This window comes from Lottia gigantea (assembly GCF_000327385.1).
Source record: "Lottia gigantea unplaced genomic scaffold LOTGIsca_18, whole genome shotgun sequence".
Lineage (NCBI taxonomy): Eukaryota > Metazoa > Mollusca > Gastropoda > Lottiidae > Lottia > Lottia gigantea.
In genome coordinates this window covers 872,540-883,408 of record NW_008708301.1, presented here as the reverse complement: position 1 = coordinate 883,408, position 10,869 = coordinate 872,540, and the positions used below count along the sequence as shown (strand labels likewise).

Genomic DNA, 10,869 nt, shown 5'->3' with positions numbered 1-10,869 from the left:
CCATTTCATTCCATGAGGAAAGTGCGACCATATTGAAAGAAAAAAGACCTAAACACCCTACATTTCATAAATTCTTACACCAAAAAAGACCTAAACACCCTACATTTCATAAATTCTTACACCAAAAACACCTTCAATCAATTCCTACATTCCATCAAAAAAGCATATTAAAAATACCCTTATATAAAATAACATCCTTGTTTCGCTTAACATCCGGTTTTAATAATGTAGAAACTTCTAGAAAGAAGATAACTCTTTTTTGGAAAAAGAAACAGACCACAATTTCTTCGTTAAATTAACTCATTTAAAAATAGGATGAGTTTAATTCTAAAACACGAACAACACAAATTCGAAGATTATTCGACATCTTTTCATCAATATTTTCTCTAGGTAAAACAATAATTCCAAAAGTAGCTAGCTTTGTTTCAAACAACAAATCATTTATTTCATCTGAAGCTGAAGCCGTCGGCTCAATCGCGCAAGCGGGAAAGAGTTTAAGCGACGCAGTGAAACAATCTGACGAGTTGAAAGAATTACAACTAATAAGAGATATGCGAAACAGGAGATTAGAAGAAAGGAAAGGAAACTGTTTTAAAGTTATAGGATAAAAAATGATTGTCGGTAACGCTCCAAAAACTTATTTTGGTTCAGGAGATATACAAAAATCATTGGGTTCTCTTCCTGGATTTCCATGGGCAAAATATCCCGGAGAAAAACATCTTCCCGGTCATAATTACACTGGTCCATGTACCAGGTTAGATCTGCGACTAGACGAAAACGATAAACCCAAACCCGGTGAAGAACCAGTCAATAGAGTTGACGCCGCTGCGCTTTAACACGACATACTATACAGAAACAAAGACATAAACTTCAGACACGAAGCAGACAGACAAATGATAATCGAACTTGAAAATATTCCAAATCCAACTTTCAAAGAATGCAAAGGGCTCTAATCATAAAACTGTTAAAAGCAAAGATGAAATTGGGCATGGGATTAGCGGATGAAATTCGTAAAGAATTTAGAAAAACTAAAAACTTTTTAAAAGTCAAAGTGTTTGAAAAAGATGAAATATGGTCAGCCGATATAATTAATATGCCAGACGAAAGAGGATTTAAATATTGCTTAACAGTTATAGATTTGTATACGAGAAATGCATGGGTTATTCCTTTGAAAATCAAAACAGGATTATCAGTCAAACACGCATTTCAAACGATTATGAAACAATCTAAACGACATCCAGAAAAACTGTGGGTAGATAAAGGAAGTGAATTTTATAACAAAAATATGAAATCACTTGGGTTTGAAATTTACAGCACACATAATGAAGGTAAAGCTGTAGTTATTGAGAGATATAATAGAACTCTAAAAAATAAATTATTCAAAAAGTTCACGGAATTGAAATCTCAAAAATGGCTTAAAATATTACCAGAGGTTGTAGATGAATACAATAACAAAATTCATTCATCTATAGGTGTCACGCCAACACAAGCCACAAATAATCCAAATATTATAAAGTCAATTAACACACAACATAACTACGAAAATGAAATAAATAATTTAAATATTAAACCCAAATTTAAAGTTGGAGATCGAGTTCGTATTTTTAAATATAAAAGCAAATTCGAAAAGGGTTATGTTGGATACTGGGCAAACGAAATATTCATCGTTGATAAAGTAAACACCACATCACCTCCGACATATGAATTAATCTATCAAGACCAAAAACAAATCATAGGTAGGTTTTGTCAAAACGAACTTGAACAAAAACCGACTTTTAAAAATGATTATCTTTCTCGATAAATATGGATCTGATACAACCCCAAACTTTCAACTTATGAGATGGGCGAATGAGAGATGAAATAAATGATCTGAAATATAAGAAAGGTAAATTTTACGCTATAACAAATATACATACTTCCGATCAAAAAGGAGTTCATCATTCTGCTTTGTACAAAGACTCTTCAAATGACTTATATTTCTTCGATTCTTTTGGATTAGAACCCACTGAAGAGATAGTGCAATTGACTAATCAACCAATCAAATGTTCAACATTTCAAATTCAATTACCGGGACAAAAGTATTGTGGAAAGCTTTCACTTTGAGTTTCATATCAGTTGAGTTTAGGAAAATAGTTTGAAGAAATTGTAATAAATTTAACTTAATAAAAATGGCGAACTAGTTTGGATTAGGTTCTTTATCTTTAGAAACTAAAAAACCCAACTTTACTTTGTGGATCAAATCGGAGACACTCTTCAAGGGGGTTTAGATATGAACAATTTCAAAGTAACTAATTTAAAATCTCCGGAAAACGATAATGACGCTGTTCACAAGAAATATTTACGGGATCAAATAAATTCAATTGAAGTAAATAAAAACCATTTAGAAGATAAAATAAGTAATGTGAAAAGATTCTTCAAACGTTAACTAAATAATATAAATTTTGTTTATGAAACTAAACTACAACAAGATGTAGAAGGTTTAAAAAGTTTTATTCAAAAACAATTGGTCAACGTAGTGAACAAAACTGAGTTAGAAAATTTAATTTCATTAATATCTAAATTAGATGATAAGATTGCAAAAAAAAAATTAGATATCCAACAATTGATAGATAACATTCCATATGAAAATGAAGATACGTTTCAATAGGAATTAAATGCTCTGGAAACTAAACTTAACAGTGAATTACAAAAAGAACTAAGAAATATTAAACAACAAATACAAAACATACATGATAGCGAAATCAAAACCTATATTCAACAAAAAATACAAAATATTGATGATAGCGAAATCAAAACCTATATTCAACAACAAATACAGGACATTGATAGTGTTATTCAACAACAGATAACCACTATTAATAACGTAGTTTTAAAACAGGACAAAAATATAGTCGCATTATAAATAAATCATATTATTTCAATCTTCCATTTGGAAGTTTGAAGAATAAAGATGCTTTTATTACTCATAATATTAATAAATCAAAAATATATTTAGTGAAAAAATATGGATTTATAGCAAATTTAACACTATTTTCTCCTCATATAACAGATGGAGACCCTAAAAACTTATTTGATAACGGTTTTCCAGAATCGTTTTCTTTCCGAGGACAAGTTGTAATTGAATCTATTTTCCTATGATGGTAACGCTCGAAAAGTTCTTCAGTTTATCAATGGTAGAGACAAGGTAGAAACTAAAGAATATGAAATTAACGACGAAAACAGCAAGGTTAATCACTTACATGAAAGTAAAACGAGTGGAAAATGTATAGATAGGTTTAGAATGTTAATCATACCAGATAATGAAAATAAAGATCAACTTGGATTGAGAGATTTTTATATGAAATTGGAAACGGAAAGTCCACCATCAGTGAGTATTATTAGAAATCCAGAACTACAAAAAGGAGGAAATATGAGTTATCAGTTTTTACGAGCAACAGACTTTGAATACGTAAAACTATATTTTGTTAATAATGATATATTTACCTCAATTGATATTCATAAAAGTCAAGAAAAACAAAATTTTTTAATACTAACAATAAGAGATTATGCTGCATATGTTAATATATCAATCTCTATTGAAAAACTAAAATTTTCACTTCATCTGAATAAGATTAATGATTCGAAACAACAAATATCGTTAGTAACTGTAAAAGTTGTTATTGATGATAGTAAACACGTAGCAGCTTTATCAGAAGTTCACTTAATTTAATTACCTAAAAAATGGAACTGAACAAAATGAACTAAAAGAAAAACTAAAACACTTTAACAAATGCAGAAAAACATGGAGTAGAATTGATTCTGTTTTCAAAACATTAAGTACAGTTCTAACAGTAGGGATAACGGTGGCAACAGCCGTAACCGGTGGATTAATGCTTCCAATAATTGTCCCAACTGTACTAGCCGCGTTCACTGCCGTTCAAACTTCATCTTGTGGATTGATTACTTTAGGTTTTGCATCAAAACAGAAATCTCATTATAAAAAGAAAACAGAAATTTTAAATACATATCTTAATAAATTGTTTATATTTTTCGAAAGATCGAGAGAAGATAAGAACATAACCATTGAAGAATTAAAAGAATTCAATGAAATTTTAGATAAATTTGATGTAGAAATATCATCAATAAAAGTTGAAAATTCCTAATTAAAAATAGTTGCTTAAAAAATATGAATAAAATTGAAATTTTAGACGATGAAACATTCATATCAAATGAACTTTTTGTCAGTATTATTAACCTTATTTCTAAAAAAATTGAAACATTTAAAGGACAAATTGAATTAAATGGAGAGATAATTCAAGATCGAGGACACAAACAAAACATGCAATTTGTAGGCTTAAATGCCAAAACTTTTCACAATTTATTCGCAACTGTGGATGTAAAATCGGATGCTTCTGATTGGTATTTCTCAGGAAAAATCATTTTACGTAGAAACAATTTCAAAGAAATAAAAAGATCAAAAAAGGGTAGTGGTGTTACCCTACTCAAAAAGATAAATGAATATAGTAGGGGTATAACTTGTTATATACCAAGCGATGGATACTGTTTTATCAAATGTGTAAACTATGTTTTAAACAAAGACTACACAAAAAAAATTTCAAGATTTGATCAACAGTTTTTCAAAATCAAACAGAAAAGGAGTTATGACATTACTGCTAGAATCTGTGAATTCAATAAGAAATTTTCAACATAGACATTTTCAACCAAAGAAAGTATCCGAGGAATTAGATTGGGTATTTTACTTACATAAATCGCATTTCTGCCTCATTAGAAGAAATAACAAAACCTTAGGCATTAAAGAAATAGAAGATAATTACGATGAAAACGTATGGAGAACTTGTAGAGATGATAATGCGGTAACACAAGTTTCACCTCTAAAACTAAATGTTTTTCCAACAATTCACGATGATTGTTTATACGCATGGGATTGCGAAACCTATAGCGAAAAAGAAACGAATAAAGCCATTCCTTATTCTTGCATGTTAATTAATTTAGAAAAACTAAGAAAAATGTTAGAAAGAGTAAAACATAACTTTCCAGATTTAAATCCCACTGAAAGTGTACCAGAAGAATTTTATAATAAATTAATGAATATAGTAGAAATATTTGTGGGTAAAGATTGCATCGATCAAATGTTACAACCTTTAGGAAAAATAGATAAAAAAAAGATTAACATTAATTTCTCATAACGATAGTGGTTTTGATAACTGGATCGTGCTTAAAAATGCGAAAAAACTAACGCAATGTCCACTAGTAACAGCTAGAGGCATTCTGTCTCTACCTAATTCATTCACCGATGAATATTTACAGAAAAAATGGAAAAGACAAAAACAAATAATGGGCAACTCTAATTATTTGCAAAATATTAATTTCATAATTATGTTCCCATCAACATGAAAAATCTAGTTTGGCGGCATGGGGAAATTCATCTAATCTACCGATATTAATATTGCAAAATACACCGAAGATAATTGGGAATCTATAAGACACGAATGAGAACCTTACGCTAAAAGAGATACGTTATGTCTCGGAGCTTGTTTGATAAAATATAACAAAGTTATGAAATGAGTTGTATTCCAGAATATTTCCAATAATCTATTATTTATATCATTACAATAAAGAAATGGTTGAAGAAGAATGGTATGAAAATACTAGAATGGTTCCAAAACACACCGAAAAAGAAAACGTAGAAAAAGTTTACTCACATACACACCCTTTTATAAGATATTTTATTAGACAATCCATTAAAGGAGGAAGAGTTTCTGCAAATCGAAAATCATTTGAAATGAATAAAATGGATGAAATTTGTAATATATTAAAGGAATACACAGAACTCGAGAGTAGTAATATAATTGATTTATTTAAAGAATATAGTAAAAGTAAAAAAGATAAAACGGAAGTTAATTCAAAACTTAAAAAAATAAAATGTACTAAACTAATGGCCTTTGATGCTAACGATTTGTACGCTTCCGCCATGTCGGATTTATCCAAAAGCGGAAAGTGCTAGAGAATTTTTACCTGAGGAAGAAAAAGAATTTGTCAAGCTCTTTAATGAGCAGAAATTCAGACCTAGAACGACTATTTTAAAAGTCTGGTTTAAATATCTGGTTTAAATATCCTACCAACATGTTCTTCCAACCCATACCAGCTAAAGATAAAATTACCTTTACGAACAAAAAAGGTAAAAAGGAAACTGGCACTAATATCAGGTTCAGAAATCGTTTGCCACGAGGTTTTAACATCGGTCGATATTCAAGAAATAGTTAAAGCCGGTGGACGAATTATTAAAATATTAGATGGTATAGTATACGAAGAAAATTTTAGAACTCCACCCTATAGAGATGATATTTTAATTTTGAGAGATCTAACAAATAAATATAAACAAGAAGGTAATATCGTAGGTAGTAATTGTATGAAATTATTAGGTAATTCATTGTATGGTAAATCTATTCAGAAGGATATAACTACATCGAGACATTTATGGAGTGAAGCAACTTTAAAAGCCAACTTCGATTCACACGTCAAAAGCTATCCTAAAGTAAATGAGACTCAATATATCGTTGAGATAAATGAAGAAGAAAAGGAATTTGACTGTACACCTCCTAAATGTACACGACTAACAGCTAGCCATTTGGGATCATTCGTATTATCTCACAGTAAGAAAATAATAAATAATTTTATTCACGTAATAGATGGATTTTATAAGCCGGAAATATACTATACAGATACTGATAGTTTATACATTTCGTCTTGCAATTGGGATAAATTAGCTGAAGCTGGGTTGGTGTCCGAAAATGATTATTGTAAAGGAAAGAATGATTACGATGATGGTTGAATTATATATGGTTTATATTTAGCGCAAAAAGTTAAATACAATATAATTCTAACTTCCGACGGTATTCTAAAAGAAAAGAAAATGTTTAAGGGTTACTCTAATGATAAGATAGCTGTAGAAGATTATATTCGATTAGCTAGTGGACATGATGTGACGAATGAATTAAAGAAACCATGGGAAAAGTTTCAGCAATGGAGTAGTTATTCCAAAGGATGATGATAAGCAAAAGAAAGTTTTTAGAAGTTATCTGAATCTCGTTAAGAGAAAGGCACCGGCCAGCGAAGGAATCATGTATCCTAATAGTGATAAAGATGACTTGAGTTTGGATGAAAACTACGAATTTGATGATTTCGATTACTTTACTATTCAAGAAGAGAATGAAGAGTGTTTAATTTAATTTATTTGTTTTAATTGAAGTTTAATAACAATTTCCTCGTTACAAAAATCTATAAACCTATTTTTAACATCTTTGATTTCCAGATTTATATCTTTAATCATAAAGGATTTAAGTGGTAAATATGTCGTTTTAAATGGTTTCACTATAATTCTATATCCTATCGGTACAGTGAATGTTGGAAGACTGTAAATAATCTGACGTTTGTATTTATTGAAAAATCCACCGTTTATCAAATTGCAATGTATATTTATCACATCGATATCATTCTCGATATTAGCTTTGTGTGGTGCTAAAGTGGATTGCGTGTATGTTTGTTTATCAAATCCTAGTAACGCATTCAATGAATTTTCTTCGTTGAAATCAACTTGACTATTATTTCTTAATATCAATTTTATTTTGTCCAGATTCAAATAACCTTCGAATTCAATATTGTTTTTACCATTTGCACTCCCCCCATATTCAGATAGGTATTCGTTAATGGCTACGTATTCGTAGCTTCCTGGTAATAAACGTATGGTTTTGAATGTAACTCCATTATCTGTTAATATTTTTATTTGGTTATTTTTTTCGTTGATATTTCTAATGGAATTGTAAACAGAGAAATACTTTAATCCCAATTCATATTCTTGTTTGCGATCGAGTTCGTACTCATAATCTAGAGACAATTTAATGTCTGATTTATTTGAGGTGATAACGAATAGTTGTTCTTTATTTGACATTTGTAATCACGCTTTTATAATCATTTTTATCTATAATACCTTTTCTAGGAGTCTTTTTAGTATACAATTTACTTCATTAAATTGTCTGTTTGATCGATGTCCTTCCTTCATTGCCGCTAATATTACTCGTAATCTATTAAGTAGTTCCTCGTTGTTGTCGGATAAAAACGTTATACCTTGTCCAGATACCACATCTTCGAATTCGTCTATTTCTTGTATGATTGGATAATCTTCTGCATAATCATCTACCTCCTCTTCATCTTGCTCAATAACTTTTGTTATATATAAATCAACTTCTTTCAATCTTCATGTTTCGGTTCCTGACTTTCTTATCGCATGTAGAAATTTTGAGTATGCAACTAAATCCTTATAATCGGCAATACCAACATCCTCGCCATTCATTAAATCTATTAATCCTTTTGTTAATGTGTATATAAAATCTTTTGTATCGATTATAAATTCGGGGGAATTTGGCTTAAATCTTTTTCTAAAACCATTAAACATTAGCCCCACTTCATCAACGATTGGTGAAATGCTCTTTGGTAAAACTGGGTCAGGGTTTGAAAAATAATGTTTTATATCATCTAATGTCCTAATTATAATACCACCATATTCAATCGGTTTGGGGTAATGAGGTTCTATATGATGAGGTGTGGGTTCTAAAGCTAATTTCTTTTTAATATCCTCTTGAGATTTTAATATTGGTTGAAATAGAGTTTGTAGATTTTCTGTTAATCCAAGTTGTTGTAATTTGTTTTTTCAACTTGGGTCTTTATTTTATTCTTAGCTTTGATATATTCTCTATTTCTTTTTACAATATTATTCCAATTATCCATTTTCAAAAAAATAAAATTAACATATGTCGATCATAACTCTTTCACCCGCAGGTTTTCTAGTATTTACAAATACATATCCATGATCATCTGGGTTTCTCCATTGAGCTTTACAAACCTTTTTAAATGTATCTCTATCCATTCCATGATTTATCGACTGAATGATTTGAGATAAATCTTTATCGTTTAATTCAAATAATAAAAAACAATTTGCATTTTTTCTAATGAACATAGAATCCATCCCGTAAAGAGGTTGGGATTGGTATATGCAGTGACAGTTGTGATGTCTTCCTTTCGTGAAGAATTCTTGTTGAACAGCTTGATATCAAACAATATTAAGTTCTTTCGATTGCTATCAATATTAGACAAGTCTAGATCATTAACATTTTTCGTAAGAAAACTTTTATATCCGTTGGATTCTTTGCTTTAATGAAGTTTTCTATATCTTTTATTTCCACTTCTTCTTCGTTTTCTTCGTAATATTGAAATATATCTTGAACATCTTTCTTTGGTAGATATTCTAAAGCTTTGAGGAATTGATAATACGATTGCTCTGGTGTTGTTGTGTAGATATACAACGAATCGAAATCTAAAAGGTTATCTCTCTTCTAAAAGTTTCTAGGCTAAAAATAACATTATTTAAAACGAGGCTATTAAAAAACCGGATGTTAAGCGAAACAAGGAAGTTATTTTATAAAATGCTTTTTTGATGGAATGTAGGAATTGATTGAAGGTGTTTTTGGTCTAAGAATTTATGAAATGTAGGGTGTTTAGGTGTTTTTTTGGTGTAAGAATTTATGAAATGTAGAGTGTTTAGGTCTCTTTTGGGACCTTTCAATATGGTCTCACTTTCCCCATGGAATGAAATGGAATGGGGAATCCCCTTGCGACCATATTGAAAGGTCTTATACTACCTGTACCGAGGAAAATTGTAGAAAGAAAACAACCAATGATCTTCTAATTAAACCAATACTTCTAAGGGTACTTTGGTGGGAGATTTTCCATGTACCACAGATGTGAAATCTACGACAATTGAGATGAAAGAAAAAAAACTGCTGATTAGGTTGTTGTAAGATTATGCCAAATTTTATTTTCAAAATTCTGAACTATATTTTTCTATAAGAATGATTTTGGTCAAGAGAAATAACTCCACTGGAAAGAGGTTTCGTATAATTGATAGTGACTTTCAAGATTGGTATAGTGGTGGATACATACGAAATCCATAAGGAAATAGCAAGGGTATTTATAAAGGAACAACTATAAAATGTAGCTTACAAACATCCACTGTAAACAACCAACAAGATGGTTAATACTGATACATAATTGACTTCCATTCTGTAAATAAATTAATATTTGAACACTGTTGATTTTAACATGTTCTTTTATGTTATACGCTTGCTGTATCGCAAGTACCAACTTAATTGGTTGAAATAAACTTTTCGAACTAAAAGCTTAAACATTTTTTACGCGTTAATACTCAAAAGGTCCGACATTCATAAGTGATCTAAGCTTAAAACCTATTGAAGGAGACTGTTAAAAAACAGATACTCGTACATAACTTGAGAAGAGTTAAGATAGCTGCCAAAAATTAGCTGCCAAAAATTAGCTGCCAAAAATTATCTGACAATATAATACAGATCACAGAAGAAATCCGTGCCACCACAACCATATATTTTGATGACCTAATTATGATGCTGCTAAGTCATATATAATCTTAGATATGGTGACTTGGATAATTAAAAAGGATTTTGTGACCACTTTGAAAATCACAGATGGGTGCCAAAAATTGTACGACAATACTATGAACAGCACAGGTGAAATATTTATCATCAAAAACATGTATTTTGATGACCTTATTGATGATGCAAAGACATTTATAACCTGAGATATGGCCACTTACATAATTCAATGTGGCAGCCATCTTAATCTTAAATGGTAAAAGAATCTTAAATGGTACTACTAAGGTAGCCTACTAAGTCTATGCTTTTGACAACTTTTTATAATCACTGATTCCAGTTTCAAAAACATACACGATCTACCTGCTTATAATATTATTAACTTATTCATGTCATACTAACTAAGTTTGTG

General features: G+C 30.1%; 4 protein-coding genes across 4 annotated transcripts; 3 read left to right on the top strand and 1 right to left on the bottom strand.

The window, feature by feature from the left end:
- Positions 1-611: 611 nt before the first annotated feature.
- On the top strand, positions 612-3,709 carry LOTGIDRAFT_158721 (hypothetical protein; the record flags this gene model as incomplete). The annotated part of the gene is made up of 2 exons (XM_009052164.1): positions 612-754; positions 3,178-3,709. 2 exons carry the CDS (start codon positions 612-614, stop codon positions 3,707-3,709), a joined length of 675 nt encoding a protein of 224 aa, XP_009050412.1.
- Positions 3,710-4,640: 931 nt separating this feature from the next.
- On the top strand, positions 4,641-5,186 carry LOTGIDRAFT_158720 (hypothetical protein; the record flags this gene model as incomplete). Its single annotated transcript, XM_009052163.1, has 1 exon — positions 4,641-5,186. One exon carries the CDS (start codon positions 4,641-4,643, stop codon positions 5,184-5,186), a length of 546 nt encoding a protein of 181 aa, XP_009050411.1.
- Positions 5,187-6,123: 937 nt separating this feature from the next.
- Positions 6,124-6,832, top strand: LOTGIDRAFT_158719 (hypothetical protein; the record flags this gene model as incomplete). Its single annotated transcript, XM_009052162.1, has 2 exons — positions 6,124-6,178; positions 6,255-6,832. The coding sequence occupies 2 exons, from the start codon at positions 6,124-6,126 to the stop codon at positions 6,830-6,832; spliced, it is 633 nt and encodes a 210-aa protein (XP_009050410.1).
- Positions 6,833-7,225: 393 nt separating this feature from the next.
- Positions 7,226-7,948, bottom strand: LOTGIDRAFT_158718 (hypothetical protein; the record flags this gene model as incomplete). The annotated part of the gene is made up of 1 exon (XM_009052161.1): positions 7,226-7,948. One exon carries the CDS (start codon positions 7,946-7,948, stop codon positions 7,226-7,228), a length of 723 nt encoding a protein of 240 aa, XP_009050409.1.
- Positions 7,949-10,869: the final 2,921 nt, after the last annotated feature.